Source organism: Macrobrachium nipponense, chromosome 3 (genome assembly GCF_015104395.2).
Source record: "Macrobrachium nipponense isolate FS-2020 chromosome 3, ASM1510439v2, whole genome shotgun sequence".
NCBI lineage: Eukaryota > Metazoa > Arthropoda > Malacostraca > Decapoda > Palaemonidae > Macrobrachium > Macrobrachium nipponense.
The window spans coordinates 121,817,245-121,838,053 of NC_087202.1; the positions used below are offsets into that span (position 1 = coordinate 121,817,245).

General features: G+C 38.7%; 1 protein-coding gene across 2 annotated transcripts in view; it reads right to left on the minus strand.

The window, feature by feature from the left end:
* LOC135222016 (SLAIN motif-containing protein 2-like) overlaps window positions 1–20,809 on the minus strand; it is a 198,619-nt gene that overhangs the window by 136,855 nt on the left and 40,955 nt on the right. For both annotated transcript variants that reach the window (XM_064260142.1, XM_064260141.1), the window contains exons 4-6: window positions 5,899–6,000; window positions 5,568–5,717; window positions 1,074–1,115 (exon numbers count right to left, since the gene is read on the minus strand). In XM_064260142.1, the coding sequence (XP_064116212.1) occupies window positions 1,074–1,115; window positions 5,568–5,717; window positions 5,899–6,000 (294 nt within the window). The remainder of the gene's footprint in view (window positions 1–1,073; window positions 1,116–5,567; window positions 5,718–5,898; window positions 6,001–20,809) is intronic.

A 20,809-nucleotide genomic window follows, 5' to 3' on the forward strand; every position in this document is an offset into this window, starting at 1 on the left:
AAAACATCCATGCAATGAGGCAAAGTGAATGCTGATACTGGCCTGCATCAATCATAAAGCAATGATAACCATCAGTCTCTGATCTGGGAAACAGTCAATAAAAGAAGGTTTGCTTGAACCAAAGATATGGGTATTAGCTTATGCTATGACTCTGTTACTGACAGTTCACCAAGAACTTCATCACAGCTAAAACTAGAGAACTAAGAGCTTCATATTATTTTAAAATCAAAGTAAAATGCCCCTAAGGACTATGTGTATAACTGCTAATTTGATTTACCTCCATACTGGCTTTATGAATGTATGTGAAATAAATGAAAAGAATTAAAAATAGTGCTACAGTATATCATTTGGGGGAGTGGGGATCTTTGTTTACTCATAAGTGATATATCACTAATTACTTTGGTCTGTCAGTATGAAAAACTATTCTAAAAGAACAAGAAGTTCAGTTATTGGAGGCTGTCTTCAAATCAACATTAACCAAACACATTAAATTCAATACTGATCATTATTCAATTCATCATAATTCAAGGTCTGAAATGTAAATTACAATGAATACACTCTACTTCATGTAGAACAGCATAATATTCTAGAAACAAAATATAGTGTATAATCATAGTACAGATATAACTCACTCACATAACGTATATGCAGCAAACTACATTGACATATCACTAACAGAACATGCAAAAGCAAAGCACGCTCAGAGAACCATGACTAGTTTCTGGGAAAACCTTTTCCTGTATTCGTAAGAAACTAAAAGGGACAATTTTTATCTATCTGCCATTTATGGGAGGTACAATAATTATACCCCTCTGGTTAAGAAGAGTTTTAAGTGGTATATATTAACATGACAGGCATTTTCAACAAAAATGTATGAGACAAAATTTTCATTCCATCCAACATGCCTCTAGAATGTTTCATTATTAATAATGAAAGAAAACACAGTTATCAGTTTCCTTAAAAGCTATCGTTTTATAAGGGGGAGCTGCAGATCTGCAACAAGGCTACTACATACAAGTTCCCATTCACAAATACAGTATAACAGAACCATAAGCGAGTTGATAGCCACATACCTGGTAATCTTGAACCTCTTCTTGGGTCAGGAAGCTTTAAACCTGCAATTTGAACCCCTGTTCAGTTAATAGTTGGAAAGAAAGAGGCAACAGTCAAAGAAGAAGAGGGGGAGGAAGAGGGACCTGAGTAGTACTTGCATCCACAATAAAATGTGGGAAAGCCACGTGCAGCTTTATTATAGAAAAACCAATCATTTCTTTCAGTACAGGTGAAGAAAAAGCAGCGTATGAATTGAATTATTCAGTGTCAAATCAATGCAACTGATTGAATTAATACTAGATATATCAATGCAAGCAATACGATGAATCTGTCTATGCAGGCAAGTTTTATTATTTGTCTTTGTAATATAATGCTGGAAAATTAGCACATGTGGCTGCAGGATGAGAGGTGAATGAAAGCATAATAAGTCAATAGAAAAAAAAAAAGACTACATACACTGTTTTGAGTTGAAAAGTATATTAGACCAAAGAAAACTTTAACCACATGATTACATTTATTGTTGAAGTCTGCTTCACAGAAAAGAAGGAATGTTTTGAATCAAATACTGTAAATATCAATATTGCAACTATAAGAAAAAGTATGTACTGTATAAATAATATAGTACTACTGCATATCAAACTCAACTGCATACTAAACCAGATTCACAAATCAGTAATTAACAATACCTATTCAAAGTCAGTAATACCATCAAGACTTGGTTGAAATGTCTGCAAAAGGGCTTGTCAGTATCCTAGAACCATAAGCCCAAGCAACTATACAAAAATTTCTATACTATTACTACTACTGTACTACAAGAAGACAAAACAAAACTTACAGTGGTCTGTTCTCATAGTACTCATAAAATACTCCATTCACATATGACAAACTTTTCATACACTGAAAAATTAATCAAGCTGCCACACTTTTTTTGTATTTTCACAATTCAAGAGGGATACAGAGAAAAGGCACTCAATCATTCCACTTTTCAACTTTAATAAAGGATGGCTAAATAAATTATCTAAGTATATTGAAAATACATAAAAGTTAATGCTCATATCCCAAGGGCTCATAGTAATAATTTCTTTGGTAGTCGCAGTATTACAAATGCAAGGGGATCTTTGCAAACATTAACAAAGCAAGAAAAAGGGGGCCTGTATTTTAACATCTTACAATTTCACATTTTCAAAATGCTTCTTTCTAAACAGATCAAGCATTCATCAGTTATTTCCTGAACTATACCTTAATGCTTAATGAGGATGTAAACACTCTGCTGAATTTTAACATTTTTCCTAACTTCAGAAATTTCTGTTATTAATTGACTTCCAATTGTTATTTAGACTATTTATTCTCGCATATCTGTATACTCTAAGTTTTTAATTAAATGCAGTCTTCAATTTTCTGTCAAACTGTTTTATCCTGCTTTGCTAATCACTTCCTCTACAATTCTGTTTCATATTTTCCTTTGCTTGCTCATACTATCTTGTATCATTTATGTACTTTATAATCTTACTCTATTTACTTTAAACTATATTGTACTTAATATTTTACTTATCTGTCTCTAATGTTGTTTCCATTTCAATTATCAAGAAAAGCCCTGCTATACTGAGGACAAGTATCAGCTAAGATAAAACCCCATTAAGGCAGTCTCCGGTTATCAGCGGACTTGGTTAATGGCGATCAGGTTTTATGGCACTTATCAAATCAGCGATTTATGGCACCACAATGGGCTGAGTTTCGGTTATCGGGGCCATAAGGTGCCCATAATAGAGTTATGGCACTATAACATACCTAACAGAAGCGCCATTAAACAAAACTTGGCACCTTAAGTGTCATAAATCGTCACGTTTTGGTTAATGGTGACTTTCACTTATCAGCACCACACCAAGAAATTAATATGGAACAGAGACAGTGAAAAGCAAAGCTATTCAATAGAAAATCTAAACATCTCAGTAGCTAATTATTTTACCTTCCAATAACACCTTAGAAAAGTTTTACAAATTTTGACTCAAACAATAATCAAAACTAAGAATTCGGGAACCAAGTTCTCAATGGTATCACATAAAATTATTCAGAATGAAAAAAGTATTTATGTAACATTCAACATATTGAAAGTTAAAAGTAAACATCATTTGTACAGTACTTATTCAATTAGGATAACATGCAATATGTCATACACATATTAAAAAGATTTACTAAAATATTTATAAGTGTCTCACACTTAATATATGAACTCAAGCAAAACAAACATCATTTGAAGAAGCATTTATAAGGTAGATAAAACAATGCTTATAACAATGCTTCTATCATTTCACAGACTTTCACCTAGCACCACTTCAAAGCACAAATGATTCACTCAAACAGCTTCCAAACGACAACAAAAGGCCGCCCTCTAAACCTGTACTAAACAATACTAAATTTTCAAGAATTCTGCAAAACTACACGATAGAAACTGTGTACATTGAAATATTCTACTCTGAATTTATAATGACTACCATAACCATAATCCTAGATTAAAAAACCTACAACTATCATAAAACATTCAACCTTCATATAACTGAATTCAAGCCTGAAATGTTTTGTTAAATTTTCCATACACACATAACACTGATGCCAAGCACATTTGGAAACTATCAAAAGCCTTGAAGTTGTCATGGTTCAGAAACTTGTTTCTTTACACATTCTGTTTTGTTTTGTCCTGGATGATCAGACTATGTCCTGCATTCCAAATTACCTTATTATTGATAATATCTTTTCATCATTATTAGATGAGTCTAAGGGTATAGGAAATGTTACCGATTTGGATTTTTCCTGGGATATCAACTCACACTTTTGTAGTAGAGTTTATTGTGCAAAGTCCACTTCTGCTGTTACTGACTCAATAAAAAAAAAAATTCTATTGTATATGTAAGTCTGTACTCTCGCGCACCTCAAGACAGCCTAACTCCTCCACTGTGAAAATCAGCCTCTACTACACCCTGCACTACACCCTTGCTGGGGTGAGCCTTTCAACATCTAACTGTCCTCAGAAACTTGTCCCTGAAAAATACTATGATACTCGTTTCAACTCATAACAGGACGTTGTATAGTCACCAAAACATAACAAAAGTGTTTTCAATCCATAACAAGGGAAGTAAGTACAGTGAAAGAATGATGTGGTAATTCTGGCTACAACACGCACTTTAGTACAAAATGGAAGATACAATGCAAACATTATCACCATTACTGATAAACAATTTGACCAGACTGCTGGTCTCACATTCTTAACTGTAACACTACTGGCTCAAAAGGTTTGCTCTTGATGAAAAATATTAGATTTAATCAATATAGAGCAACTCGATATAAAAATTTTTTAACTGGACAAACACAAAATATTGAGAATTCTGACACAATGACTTCTGAAGATTTGCTTTTGATACTTGATGGGTTGAAAGTTGCACAATCACTAAAGATGCGACTGATGGTAAGTGTTGTTCTGTAATCTCTGCATTCTGGGACTGGGTTGTGTGGTTAATCATCAAATGTCCAAGGATCAGTGAAAACCAATCAAGTTGGCTCACTCCCAGTTAACATTCACCAAGTAATTTGTTGGCTCACTCCTAGTTAACATTCACCAAGTAATTTGTTGGCTCACTCCTAGTTAACATTCACCAAGTAATTTGTTGGCTCACTCCTAGTTAACATTCACCAAGTAATTTGTTGGCTCACTCCTAGTTAACATTCACCAAGTAATTTGTTGGCTCACTCCTAGTTAACATTTCACCCAAGTAATTTGTTGGTCTCACTCCTAGTTAACATTCACCAAGTAATTTGTTGGCTCACTCCTAGTTAACATTCACCAAGTAATTTGGAATGCAGGAACTTAATTACTGAGCACACACACACACAAAAAAAGATATTTGTTCTAATTACAAAAATAATAAACTATTTCACAAGGAAAACATTCCACCTACCACAAAACATAATTAATATCATGAACAAAGTTATTAACAAACAAACTTTGCACTATGCTAATGCTGTTAACAACATTATCATATTCAAATACATCACTGATAATCTACCAGACATTACAAAAAGTTAACTAATTTCTTTGTCTAAAACTGCCAACCTCTTCAAATTAAAACCCAAAAGCAAGATAGTACTTTATGAATAGCAACTTTAAGCATTAAGTGTATTTTATCGATTATCTCATTTCTCAAAGATTTTGCAATTTACACAAACTTGTTGTAAATAATCTTGTTAATGTTACCACAGAAAAAGACAAAATAAAAAAGTCCTGACCTATACATATACTGTTCACTATGTTATTTGTCAACATTTAAATTCTGATAAAAGAGCAATTCATAAGGAATACCCAGCATACATAATAAATCCCACTATTCATTCAACACCTTCACCTAGACATGAAGCATTAGTATGAAAACTTATCCTAAAATGTTTCGCAATATCCATTTACTCCCATCACCTAAAATGCTTTCAATTTTCATCTTTTCTTTTTCACTCAAATGTCAACTTACTTTCTTCTTGCAGACGTGCAAGAGCATTAACATCGGCCACATCCGCCAAGTGATAAGAAAAACTGCCTTCCGAAGCAGAACTAAGCCGATCATCTTCTTCAGACCCCAAAGAACCACTTGACCGGGCCAGGCACTCACGTGAACTACCATCTGAAAATATTTTTAAGGTAAGCTCACATTAATGCTAAGTGCCAACTTACATATCTATAAACAGCACAGCACTTATCTGCTGGTTGTAGCATATACACAAGAAATAATACCTGTCACAAATGTTTAAACATTCCAACACAATTTGAATAACTTTAACCATGCATATTTGAAGTAAACAAACCTCTCCTTAGTAAAGAATTCCGATTTTCATCATTAAAGGTATCGCCAAATGCCATACCTCTTTTCTTCTTGGGCCTTACAAAAGTTCGCGTATCAATTTCACCTGAAATTATACCAGCAAGGAATCACTAGAGGGTCACAGGCAGCAACAACAGTAAGGGAGGATATGTTAGAATGAAGCAACAAGCCAAGTCTTGTGGTTATTAGACAAGCAATTATGAAATACAAACAAGATTTCAACATCTAATCACTCAATTCTCACAGGTCATATTACTGTACTGCACAATGGTTAATAAGATAACAACAACAATTACAAGCAAGATTTCAAACAAGGTTCTCACTGCAATCATGACACACTAAATACTTTATATAAAAAAATAGAAACACTACAGAATGATAAAGTCAAATCTTAAATTTTCATGAAGATTTAAAAAAGCATTAATTCCCTAAACAAAACCTCATATAGTTTGATGCCAAATCTGTAAAACTCACAGCAAAAATGTAATTCTCTAGGTTCATCATAATAATCACTACGTCATCACTACATGATCATCTAAAACTAGAATAAAACATGACAAAGCATGAAGCTTTCTCAATTGGTGCCTTAATGATATGAGAACTATGAAAAATAAAATTAAATACAAGATATAACAGGAAAATTGAAAAGACCTCCAATAGTGTGCAGGGAACAGAAAGACATGAATAAAGGACAGCCACAGGAAAACAATGATTTACTAAATGCTGCAGAATGGAGCATCTCCTAAGATTTTCAAGACTTATTCATATGGAAACCTTGTGTGTGGTAGATAAGAATCTAATCAATTCAAGTGAATAATCTGCATTCATTTGTAGTCTTGGAATGAAACTCGATAACAAAATTGTTTGATGGTACCCAGACCTATGCCACAGTGTTTTAGTATCTTTCTCTTTCCTTGCATTGTAAACATCATTACTACAGATTGCATATTCACTTTTTGTTTGGCCTACCTATGAATCTTACAACCCAGGAAGTAAATAACTAATGGTGCCTTGACTTTATAGCTCTACAGCACTGCTCACATCTTGGCATATAAACACAGCAAACTCTAACAAATTGGAACGGCCAAACTGGAAACTGTCTGGCAATGAGGTTGCCCAGTTTACCAAGTTACCTTGCAACCTATAGTAGCTACATACTATTCTGCAGTGTATTATACTGTAAATGCTTTTCTCTAAATTGGTAATGTATGACTACACTGTATACTTCATAAAATTTTTAACAAATAATGTAAGATTGCTCATCGTTTAACCATATCAATCATACTTTCATGAAATAACAAAACCACATTCTACAGGATATGTTTTTGAATATTTTCCTGGCTTAATTTTTCCTTTTGAGCACAAATGTGCAATCTACTTACCTCTCTTCAAGTTCTCTGATCCCAGTATACTCTAGCTTACACCTTTGAACAACACCACAACAAGAATTACAATCCAAAAACTTCTATCCGACAGAGCTCTCTCTCCTACCAACAAACAACCCACACACGTATCTCCTTCTGCTCCTGTCATTGTTTACATTCACCAGATGCCGCCACCATCTTGTCATCTATGACGTCACAATATAACTTAAATACATCGGTAGGCACCTTCTAAAATCAACCATATGCTGCCCATACATAGGACATCCACCATATTTCGACATTACAGAAAATAAAAATAACAATAAAAATGAAATAACTGACTAAACTGATATATAATATATACGGTAATCAATATTAACATGTTTATTTTACGATGTAAATATTTAAAGATATACAATTTCATAAAATTTATTAGTTTGATCCTTACTTACTGTTGAAGATAGTTTTTTATCTCCAAACCGACAGGAGAATCAATATCAAAACAAAACAGGAAGACTGCTTGTCTGATTCACAAGATTGTCTTAATTCACCTGTTCCCCACCCGGTGTGTTTCGCATGCTTTAGTTCTTTTCAGAATTCTCCTTGACAGCCCACTAACTATTGGGGAGGCTGAGTTGGATCTACTTAACAGTAGGGTAAGTATCTAATAAATTTATATTATTTGGGACAAATCTTATCTACTGTTAAGATTGCTAATTGCCACAATGAAAAAAAAGTTTGGCAGGTGGCTATATCATTAATAGGGCTTAGTTTTTCCAGACCTCTGAGTCTTAAGTAGACTCTTCTCGGGCTGGTTCTCAGGGATTAATCCTGAGAAGAAGGAAAAGAAGGAAAAAGAATTAAATAAATAAATAAAAAAAATATTTAGACTATTTAGGAAACCTGTCTTATCTAAAAAAATTTATGATGTTGTTAATTGAAAAATCTTTGCTTTCAGCAAGAATACTTTTCATTTTTGAATTCCGTAGATAAATTGATCTTTGTTGGGCCAAATTTGGGCTTTCAACAAGTAAATGGTGCACTGTCATGGGTGTTTGACATCTATTACACTTTATTGGGTCAGCATGTGGTGTTGACATCAAGTGACCATGCGAGAATCTTGTGTGTCCTATACGGAGCCTTGTTAGGATTACCTCTTTTGATCTTTCTTTTTGTGAGGATGTCCTCCATGCATACACTTCAGTTTTTATATTTTTAAGTTTATTTGTGGTTGGTACTAAGGCCAATTCTCTTGTCCAGTCTTGGTATATCAATGGTTTAACAGATGTTATCCAGTCTGACACTGGGGCATGTGTAATTGTTGGAGGGATAGTGCAGGCTAATTTGGCAGCTGAGTCTGCATTTTCATTTCCTTTTATTCCCACGTGTGCTGGAATCCAAATTTATTTCTCTTGATAATCCTGATTGGAGGAGTTGACGAATTTTTATTTGTATTTCTTGTACTATTTGGTCTACTGATTTATACTGTCTTATAGCATCTATAGCACTACGTAAGTCACTGAAAATAATAGACACTTGCTTTTGCCTCAGATATATCAAAAGCCATTTGTATGGCTGTGACTTCGGCAGTAAACATTGATGATATTAAAGGTAGGCTTCTTTTGATTAACATATTTTTCGAATATGCAGATGCTCCTACTCCAACATTATTTTTGGAGCCGTCTGTATATACCATGAATTTGTCTCCTTTTCTTCTAATGTGCTCTAAAGCATGTTGGCGGTACATTTCTGTGCTTGTCATTTGCTTTTTAAGCAGGTAAGACAGGGAGGTACATATCTTTATTCGTTTTAACATCCATGATGGTGACAACTCCACAGGTGGCTGAAAAATTGGATTTATGTTATGTAAGTTCATTAAGTATTTAGCTCTTTTTGGGAAAAAGCCAGTACCATGAACCTCTGTTTCCGGATTACAATTTTGATGATGCCCTTGGCTTTAATGTATGTATTTGATATGCTCTTTCCAATTTAAATGTTGATCAAATATCACTCCTAGATATTTGATTTTTGTACAAAAATGATATTGTTATGATACAATAAAGTTTCATACGTACTTACCTGGCAGATATATACATAGGTAAGACTCCGTCGTCCCCGACAGAAATTCAAATTTCGCTGCCACTCGCTACAGGTAGGTCAGGTGATTCTACCGGGCCGCCTGCCCTGGGTGGCAGGACTAGGAACCATTCCCGTTTTCTATCATATTTTTTCTCCACCTGTCTCCTTGCGGGGAGGCTGGGTGGGCCCTAAGCATATATATCTGCCAGGTAAGTATGTATGAAACTTTATTGTATCATAACAATATCATTTTCATACAATCAACTTACCTGTCAGATATATACATAGCTGATTGGCACCCTTCGGTGGAGGGTAAGAGACAGCTACTTCTGGAATAGACAGGTAAACAACATATGTTGTAGGTATAAAAAAAACCTTGGTTCCTACCTGATAGGTGGTAGACTTTGTGGCTGTAGCCCAGGAGTCTGCATCACCTCAAGAAACTTTAGCGAGATATGTGATCTATGGCCAAGAGTTCTTGTGGGTCTGCCGAAGGGGTCTTATCCACTTACTCGGCAGAGCCTGAAAGGACTTTGTCAATGGGTGCTGATCCACTTATATGACAACACGCCTTATGAAGGAGCACACAACCAATCCCGACCACCTGATCCTAACCACCATGTTAGTATTAAAAATTGCTCCGAGTTATCCCCAAACTCTTCACAACAACCATAACTCTAAACCAAATTGCACACGCACACATTAATTTTCCAAAAAAAAAAAAAATTTATGATACTCATCTAATAAAAGATATCACAAGAGTTCCTTACTGAACGAAAGTGACTGGACCTGTGCGGCACCTGCACTCTGCTCAGCAGAAAGTCTAGAACATATCTATCAGACTTATGTATCATTTAAAGGATTGGTGTTAGCTCCTGTACCCAGGATTGTGCCCGCAGACACGAAAGGACCTAAAGAAAAACATTTTTCGTAGGTCACACGAACGTCCTTTAAATAGTGAGAAGCAAACACTGAATTACACCTCCAATATGTCGCTTCCAAGATATTCTTTAGTGACATATTTCTCTGAAAAGAGAGAGACGTAGCTACTGCTCTCACTTCATGAGCTCTTACTCTCAGGAGTTTGAAAGAGTCATCCGTGCAAGCCTTATGAGCGTCAGTAATGACGTTCCTGACAAAAAAGGCTAAAGCATTCTTGGACATAGGTCTTGATGGATCCTTCACCGAGCACCAGAGACCTTGTCTAGAACCTCCCAACTGTTTCTTTCTCTGCATGTAAAACTTTAAAGCCCTTACTGGGCAAAGAGACCTCTCCGTTTCCCTGCCGACGAGACCCGATAAGCCTTTAACTTCGAAGTTTCTCGGCCAGGGATTCGAAGGATTTTCATTCTTCGCCAAAAATAAATCTTTGAATGAACAGATGGCTGAATCTAGTTTGAAACCCACTTTATCACTAAGGGCGTGCAGCTCACTAACTCTTTTAGCCGTCGCCAGTGACAAAAGAAACAAACATTTTCTCGTTAGGTCACGAAACGAGGCCAAATGCAGAGGTTCAAATCTTGCTGAGGACAAGAACTTCAGGACCACGTTGAGATTCCAGTTAGGGGGAGAAGTAATCTTAGACTTCATGGTCTCAAAAGATCTAATCAGATCATGTAGATCTCTATCATTTCCCAGATCTAGGCCTCTATTCCTAAAGACGGCCGAAAGCATACTCCTATAGCCCTTTATAGTGGCTACGGAGAGACGAGATTCCTCTCTCAAATATAACAGAAAATCAGCGATTTCTGTTACAGAGGTACTGGAGGAGGACAACTTCTTCGACTTGCACTACCTTCTAAAAACTTCCCACTTCGATTGTAAACTCGGATAGTGGAAGTTCTCCGGGCTCTAGCGATCGAGCTTGCTTGCTGCCTTGCGAGAAAAGCCTCTCGCTCTGACAAGTCTTTCGATAGTCGAAAGGCAGTCAGAGCGAGAGCGGGGAGGTTTTGATGAAACCTCTCGAAGTGTGGTTGTCTGAGAAGATCCTTCCTTTGTGGGAGGGGTCTGGGGAAGTCTACCATCCACTCCAGCACCTCCGTGAACCACTCTTGAGCTGGCCAAAAGGGGGCTATCAGGGTCATTTTCGTCCCCTTTGATGTCACAAACTTCCTGAGCACTTGCCCCAGAATCTTGAATGGGGGCAATGCGTAAAAGTCTACATGAGACCAATCTAGAAGGAAGGCGTCTACTGTTAGAGCTCTGGGGTCTTCTACTACTGAGCAAAAGACTTCCAGTCTTTTTGAGAGGAACGTGGCAAAGAGGTCGACATGAGGAGTCCCCCAAAGAGACCAGAGATTACGACAAACTTCTGAGGGTGTGGAGGGTCCATTCGGTATGAAGGACCTGGTTCCTCCTGCTCAGCCTGTCTGCTCTCACGTTCCTTACTCCTTGAACAAAAACCTCGTCAAAAGAGATGTTTCCTCTGTGATGTCCACAAAAGAAGGTCTCTTGCGAGCTCGTATAGGGCATACGAGTGTGTGCCTCCTTGCTTTCGAATGTAGGCAAGGGCGGTTGTGTTGTCCGCATTCACTTGGACTATCTTGTTCCTCACTAAAGGTTCGAAGCTCTTTAGGGCCAGGTGTACGGCAAACAGCTCTTTGCAGTTTATGTGCCAGGACACTTGAAGAGCATTCCAGGTGCCTGACACCTCTCTCTTTCCCAAGGTTGCTCCCCAACCTTTTTCCGACGCGTCGGAAAACAATACAAGGTTCGGGTTCTGAGTTTCTAGGGAAGTACCCTTGTTTTCCTTCAGTGGGAGTAACCACCATTCTAAGTGGCGCTTCATCCAAACTGGAATGGGAAACACTGTCTTCATGTTCCACGATCTTCTGAGGAAGAACTGAAGCGGACGGAGATGAAGTCTTCCTAGAGAAAGAACTGTTCGAGCGAGGAAAGTGTCCCTAATAGGCTCAACCATTCCCTCGCCGAAGTACGTTCTTTCCCTAAGAAGAGAGAGACTTTCTCTAAGCCTCTCGTTAGTCTCTCTTGAGAAGGAAATACTCGAAAACCCCGAGAATCCATCCGATCCCCAGATAGACCAAGTTTTGGCTGGGGATCAGTTGGGACTTCTCGAGGTTCACGAGCAATCCTAAGGTCTTTATCAGGTTTAGTGTCAAAGCAAGGTCCTCCAAACACTGTTTCTCTGACTTTGCTCTGATGAGCCAGTCGCCCAGGTTACAGAGAGATACTGATACCTTTCAGGTGAAGCCATCTCGCCACATTTTTCATAAGGCTCGTGAAGACCTGAGGAGCCGTAGAAAGGCCGAACACAAGGCTCTGAATTGGAAGATCCTTCCCCCCGTCATGAAACGGAGGTACTTCTTCGACGAAGGATGAATCGGGACGTGAAAATAGGCATCCTGGAGATCCAGAGACACCATCCAATCCCCTTGGCGAAGAGCCGCAAGGACTGATGCAGAAGTCTCCATGGAGAACTTCTGTTTCTGAACAAACTTGTTCAGAGCGCTGACATCCAGAACTGGTCTCCAGCCCCCCGAGGCTTTCGCAACCAAGAAAAGACGATTGTAAAACCCTGGGGAGCTTTGATCCAGCACTAGCTCTATTGCTCTCTTGTCCCACATTTGATCCACCATTTGTTGAAGAGTATCTTTCAACACAGGGTCCTTGTAATTGGTCGGACAATTCCCGCGGAGTTGACGTCAGGGGAGGATTGTCCAGGAAGGAATGAGGTTAATCCTTTCTGTAGAACAGACATTGACCAAGCGTCTGTATCGATGAAAGTCCAGGCTTCCGCAAACCCCCGGAGCCTGGCACCTACTGGTGTTTGGAGGAACGTCACTTCACTTTCCCCTTTTAAAGGGACGGAAAGAAGCTCTACCTCTCTTCTCAGTCGCTTTCCTTTTAGAGGGAGCTCTAGAGGGAGGACCTCCTCGAAAGGGCTGCAGAGGCGTAGTAACACCTTTCTTGTCTCCCACCATCACTGGTCTCTTTTTCCTGGACGATTGCAGAAGATCCTGTGTCGCTTTCTCCGTCAGCGAACGGGAAATGTCCCTCACCAACTGCGAAGGGAACAGAAAGTCAGACCTGGGAGCGAATAACAAAGCTGCCCTTTGCGAATGCGAAACTGCTTTCGTCAGAAAAGCGCTAAAAAAACAGATCTCTTCTTCAGAGACCGGCTCCAAATAAAGAAGAGACTTCCCCTGAGCCATCCTGTACCGCCTTGTCAATGCACGACAAGATCGCAGGAGTACGTCAGGATCGAGTCCTTCTGAGGCATGGGCCTTCTTGGCCATCACCCCAAGGGACCAATCCAGGAAGTTGAAGACTTCCAAAATATGAAAAAGTCCCTTGAGGAGACGATCCAACTCCGAAAGACCCCAAGTTATTCTAGCCGTATGAAGGCTATGTCTCCTGGATGCGTCTACCAGACTGGAAAAGTCAGCTTCAGCCGAAGCTGGGAGAGTGAGCCCCATATTCTCCCAGTCTGGTACCAAATACCTCTCTTGCCCGTAAGTCTAGCGGGAGGCATGCAGATCACCGTTCTAACTAACTCCTTTTTGGTTAGCATCCAGCTATCCAGAGACTGAAGAGCTCTCTTCATAGAAATCGTTGGCCTCATCTTCAGAAAAGCCGACGACTTTGGCGTCTTGGAGCATGAAAAAAGTGAGCGAGGAGAAGGAGAAGAACGGCAGGGGTCAAGGGCATCTCCGTGATTCCTGAAGAAGGAGAGCTGTCAAAACTTTATAGTTAGACAGCCCTTCTCTGCCGTGAGTCTCGTCTTCTGAGTCCTCTTCCAAGATAGGATCAGAAGGAGAATTCAATTCTCGTTCTGGGTCTTCCTGCCCAATTACTCTCTCTGCGGGAGACAAACTCCTAATTGGAGAGGGGCTAAGAGCATGTACAGAGCCCCTATGAAACAAATCAGACGTCTCGCGCCGGTGGCTGGTGCCTCGCGCCTCTCTGAAACCTCGCGCCTGGCTGACGCCTCGCGCCTTTCTGGCGCTATACTCCTTGTAAGGATGACGCTTGTCTGGTGCCTCGCGCCTGGCTGAATCCTCGCGCCTGGCTTGCATCCTCGCGCTTGGCTGACACTGCTGGCTTGGCAGACGATCACGTCTGGCCAAATCCTCGCGCCTGTGAAGTTGCTCGCGCTTATCTGGCGCTTCAATCCTATAAAGAGGCTTCTCGTCTGGAAGAAAACTCGCGCTTGACTGGCGCCTCGCGCTTGGTCTGGCCGCCTCGCGCTTGTATGGCGCCTCGGCCGTTTGTCTGGAGCTTCATTATTCGTTGTAGTGAGTCTCTATCAGAAGAGATCTAACGCGCCTCACGTCCCACAGGAGCCTCACTCCTGGTGGGTAGAAGAAACGAGACTTCTTGACAGGAAGCCTCACGTCTTCCTACGAGGAGGATCCTTCGAAAGGACTCCTACCAAGCGGATAACTGTTCTTGTACAGCCAAAATAATCCTCTTTGAAGCTTCTCCGGCGTCTTCTTCAACGGGAGAGGGAGACCTCGAAGGAGTTTTGTCCAAGCCAGGGGACGTCAAAACCTCTTAGCTTTCTTGATGAGGGAGGCGCTTCTTCCGAAAACCGTTCGGGGCTGAATCCAACATAGGTTCTTTCCAGTGCCTTTTCAGGGGCCTGGAAAGGTCCGAATCCTTCCACCCTCGTTTAGGAGAGGGAGAGGCGGACGAAGAGAAGCACTCTCTGAGGACGCTTTTCCTATAGCGGTCCTGAGCAGTCTGTCTAACTACAGCGCCTGCTGAAGGGGACGCCTGACCGGGGGAATTCTCCACAACCTCCGTACGGCTTTCGACTTTTTCTTCTCCTCTGGGCTTGGGAGCTGAAAGAGGTCTAGGCCTGGGAGCGTCGCAGAGACGGTCAGACGCCCCCTCCACAACACTGGGGACACTCACTTCACTAAAATAATAACTTTCACAATCCTTACCTTTCATGGCAGCCATTTTGGATTTCATCCTATGAAGTGTAGCTTTCAGATCAGCAATTTCCGAGGCTGAATCTGAATGTAAAGCCAGTGAGGGCCCTGATACAGAATTAGAATCAAATGCATAGTTTAAAGAAGAGTTAGAATCATTAAAAGGCTCAATAGGCCTTGTACTACCCGCACCCTTAGATGCAGCCCTTCTGACTCTATCCCTCTCTAACTTCTTCAAGTAAGAAGTTAGAGTCTTCCATTCTCAACATTCAACCTCTCACATTCATTGACAGGTGTTAGAAATAGAACAGTCAAAACCTCTACATTTGCGGCATACAGTGTGAGGATCAACCGAAGCCTTCGGTATCCTCACCTTGCAGCCTACATTCACACACACTCTCACACAACACTTGAATCAGACATTCTTGAAGAAAAATCAAAAGCAAGTCCAAATCCAGTCCACAGTAGCTATGCAAAAACAACGATCCAGGTACGTCACCAAAAAAGTCCCAAAAAACAGATGATCAATTGTCTAGAAAAGCGAATTCCAGTCAGGAGGTAGCAGCAACGATGTTGATGCCACCGGCGACAGAAAAAATATGATAGAAAACAGGAATGGTTCCTAGTCCTGCCACCCAGGGCAGGCCGGTAGATCACCTGACCTACCTGTAGCGAGTGGCGCGAAATTTGAATTTCTGTCGGGGACGACGGAGTCTTAGCTATGTATATATCTGACAGGTAAGTTGATTGTATGAAATTATATTTCAGTACTATAAAGGTGAAGTTTGATTGTTTGGTTCTTCAGCCATCTTTTGTCTTTGTAGAAGATGATTGCTTATTTTTTATCAGTTGAAAATTTAAATCCAACTGAATTTGTCCAACTACATATATCTGAAATAGCAGTACAGTGGTACCTCGAGATACAAAATTAATCCGTTCCGAGACGGCCTTCGTATTATGAGTTTTTCGTATCTTGGAACACATTTTACATGTAAAATGGCTACTCCGTTCCAAGCCCTCCAAAAACACCCCAGTAAATTATATTTCCAGGCCTAAAACACATGTTCTAGGGTTACAAAAAGGCAAAATACTGTACATACTTGAGTAATATTCAACTGCATGTAATGTTCAACCCCATTTTTACTGCATATATTAGGACTTTAGCATATGTCCCTTAGCAATAAGCCTAGCCTATGTTAGCGGTTGCTACTGTAGCCTAGTCTATGACTCTGACATCTAAACCTAAGAGCTAAAAGCTTAGAATATGCCAATAAAATGTATAAATAATCAGTATGTACTCATTTCAAATAATTATTAATTAATCATTAACTATAATACACAAACAAAGAAAAACAAACCTTCCAATCGATTTGTTTTTCATTCTTACGAGTAATCGAACGAACGCCAAGCAATCATTTTCCTAGCACACAGAAGCCATAAATTGTCATTAATATCTCTCTTCAACTAATGAAACCACCAAACAGTATAATAACCACTCATTTCTATTCTTTATTCTATCTTTACCTAATGGAGATACCGAGTTACTGACAGCTGTAATGAAACATGCGAAATACGTAACGTAATAATAAAACAGAAGAAGAATTCTAAAAAAAACCTATTTGTTGGCAGACTGATTTATTTTATATTTTCTGATGTCTAATTCACAATTTTTTTATTAAATGTATATTGCATTGTACTAATTTCAAATAATTATTAAGTAACCATTAACTATAATAAACAAAAAAGAAAAAAAAAAAAAAAAAAAAAAAGCTTCCAAACGTCTGTTTACATCCAGCACTTACTAGTATCGAACGATCGCCAAGTAATCACTTTTACACAGTAAGCCATAAATTTTCATTATCTCTCTTCAACTACTGAAACTACCAAACAGTATGATAACCATTCATTTCTATTCTTTATTCTATCTTTACCTAATGTTTTTTTCTTATTAAATGTATTGCATGAATAAGTTTTTCAATTTACAGCAACCTTTTACCAATAGAATACTTAAAGCACAAGGGGTAGATGCTGACCAATAGGAGAGCAGGACCATATGGGGTGACTAGCATCAGGAACCAATGGGAGAGCGGGAGGATGGTGGCGAGTTTACTCAGTTGGCGGCGCGGGAGTTTTAAAATTGTTCTCGGTGGTCCGGGCGAATCTCGGGACTTTATAGCAACAACCTTTCGTATCTTGAAAACTTTTCGTATGTAGAGCAGTAAAATTTTTCGTATTGGCTTTCGTAACTTGGATTTTTCGTAAGTTGAGCCTTTCGTATCTCGAGATACTACTGTATTGAGAACTCTCTGAGCATGTCACAAATTGCTACTCGTATAGTAAATAACAAAGTCATCAACATATAAACTGTTTTTTATACCACTTGGTAAATTTATAGCAATGTCATTAATTGCTACAGCAAACAATGTACAGCTCAAAACACTACCTTGAGGGATTCCTTCTCCCAGTTTATAGGTTACAGAGTAGGAATTTTCTACTCTTACTTGAAAAGTTTTGTTTGTTAAAAAGTTCTTAATAAATATTGGTAAATGTCCTCTTAGTCCCTTGGAGTGGAGTTTTTGCATAATGGTTTGTTTCCATTTTGTGCCATATGCTTTTTCTATATAGAAAGCCTTTTTTGATATGATTCTCTAAATGTGTTAAGGGATCTAGGGTTGATCTGCCAGCTATTGAACCTAACTGTGTTGGTGTTAAAATGGATTATTTGATTATTACATACGTTAATCACGCATTAACCATTTTTTCTAAGATTTTGCATAGGCAGCTTGTTAGGGATATCGGTCTATAATTGGATGGAATACTTGCATCCTTTCCTGGTTTATTTACTGGAATTATTATGGCATGTTTCCATTTAACAGGAAAGACATGTTTTAGCCAGACACTATTACAAAATTTTAATAAATATGATTTAGTTATAGGAGCTAATTTTTCCACCATTTCAAATGATATTTCATCATATCCTGGTGCGGAGGGATGACATGAGTTGATGGCATTACCTAGTTCATCCATGTTGAAAATATAATTATATTCCAGGACTTCAAGAGTTTCAAAATTGAGTATTATATTTTCTTTTTGTTTTCTGATATTTTGAAAATGTATATCTAGGCTGAGCAAGCACTGATGTTTTCAAAATGCTTTCCAATTATATTTGATATTTCATAAGTATCATGGAATATTTTTCCATTAGAATGTATTGCACTTCTTGGAGGTTTTATATGTTTTCCACTGATTTTCCTTATCTTTTGCCAGATATCCATGTGGATGTGTTTGAAGATATGTTTGAGACATATTCTTTCCATGATGCAATTTTTCCAGCTCTTACAGTCATACCCCTACATACGAAAGTCCCTACGTATGAAAAATCCAGGTTATGAAGGCAAAGACGAAGATTCTTTTGCTTCTGTGTACGAAAATAATTTAGGTTGTGAAAGGGCTTACTGTAAAGTCCGAGATTTGCTCAGGCCGCCGAGAACAATTTTAAAACTCGTGCGTCGCCACCTCAGTAGACTCGCCACCATCCTCCCGCTCTCCCATTGGTTCCCGATGCTAGTTACTGCTGTAAGATCCTGCTCTCCTATTGGTCAGAATCTATCCTATTATGCATCTAAGTAAGGGAATTCCTCAACCAATTCGTTTCAGCAGCGTTATCGTACACATAGAATTCGACGTTCACCTAGATTTAGTTTGTAAACGTAAACTCGGGTTAGTGATTTCGCTTTCGTAGCACTGCAAGTTACTTTATCGTGTTGTGTGTGAGCTTAATTACTTACGTTATTAGCCATGGGTCCCAAGAATGTTGCTGAAGTTCATGGAAAGAAGAGGATGCTTTCTATGGAGACGAAAATGGAGGTAATCATTTGTTAATGTGTTTCGTAAAGTTTAGTGTTAATGTTTTCTGCCATTTTTTAATGTGTTTCGTGAAGTTAAGAGTTCATGTTTTCTGCCATTTGTCCTCCTCCTGTCGCCACTTTTGGACATAGCCTCACTTGAAAGGTAAGGTTCCACATTTTACTACATATGTACGTACATGTGCGTACAGTATTTCTTGTACACTGTACACTAATACACTTTATTTACAGGTACAGTAATGGTTAGGTTAGGCATTGAATGGTCCAAATTGTTGTATTTCATTGTTTATTGGTCAATTTAGCTTTATTATAAAATTTACTGCGGTGTTTTTGTAGGGCTTGGAACGAATTAGGCAATTTACATGTAAAACGTAGTTCTGGATACGAAAAAATCAGACCACGAAGGCCACTTCGGAACGGATTAATTTCGTAACCTGAGGCACTACTGTGTTATTGTTATTTTTGTGCCATTTATTTCTTTTATATTTAAAAAGGTGGTGGTCTGTTTTTTTGTGGTTACCTGAAGTAACCATTCCTTTTCCTTAATTCATCAGCATTCCATTAGTTTTCTAGTATTGCTGTTGATATTTTATTTTCAGCTTTAAGTACTAGAAATCTTGACCAGTTATCTGGTCCAAAAAGATTATCAAAATGCACCAGTCTTGGATTAAGATGATAATTTCTATTTCTCTTTGGACCTTACCTTATGTGGGTTATCTGTGTATCAGATTTGTTTCCCTTCTCTGTTACGCATGGTTCCAATGTTTTAATGTTTGTATCTTCTGATTGATTTTTACTTTTTTGTCGAATTTCTATGGGCCCTGCTGGGAGTTTAGGATTATATAATTTATTTGGAACTGGATGTTCCTTTGCTGCATTATTATTTTGAACTGACTGAGGGAGATTCAGGGATAAATTTCCAGTGGTCATCAACTGTGCTGAATTTTGTCCATCAAGGGGCCCAGGGTACTAATAACTTTATTCGTATTTATCATAAAAAATTAGACACACACACACACACACAAAAAAGAGGAGAGAAAAAAAATAGAATAATAGTACATTTTGAAAAGATATCATTGGTTTTTCGTGAAGTTAAATCTTCCGCCAATGGCATAAGTGAGAAATGACTCCCAAACGTCCACATCCCTATCCTACCCCAAAAGGAGGTGGCATAACATGATTAGTATGGCCCAAGTGTAAGCGATACCCACTTGGTAGGACTAAGAGTATTATGAAATACAATTATCCCCATCCTAACCATGTCATGGGCAAACCGGACAGAATGCCAAAAGTTCCATCCCTAGAACCAGGACCCCCTGGAATCCGTGGTCCAGCTCCATAGAATAGTTCCACCTGGAAAACCAGGTCCGAACATTGTCGAGTAGAAGATGGATCTACCACATTTCCCACTATTTACCTTCGGATTTAACTTCAATCCAAGTTATAATATGTTTTCTTATTTATTAGATATTGAAAATTTTGAGATAAGTGGAAAAATCCAGATTTTATTCCAAAAATATATAGTCATATGGGACTCTTGGGTTCGAACCTGGGAAGAAATTTCTGAGGTTCAAGAGCCCCCTCACCACATCAAGGTGGTCCCATAGTAAGGGGGTTGGCAGGTGGTGCAGCTAAATAAAACTGCTCTGCCAAGCAAGCTAAGAGCTTCTTGCATGAAACCCAAAACA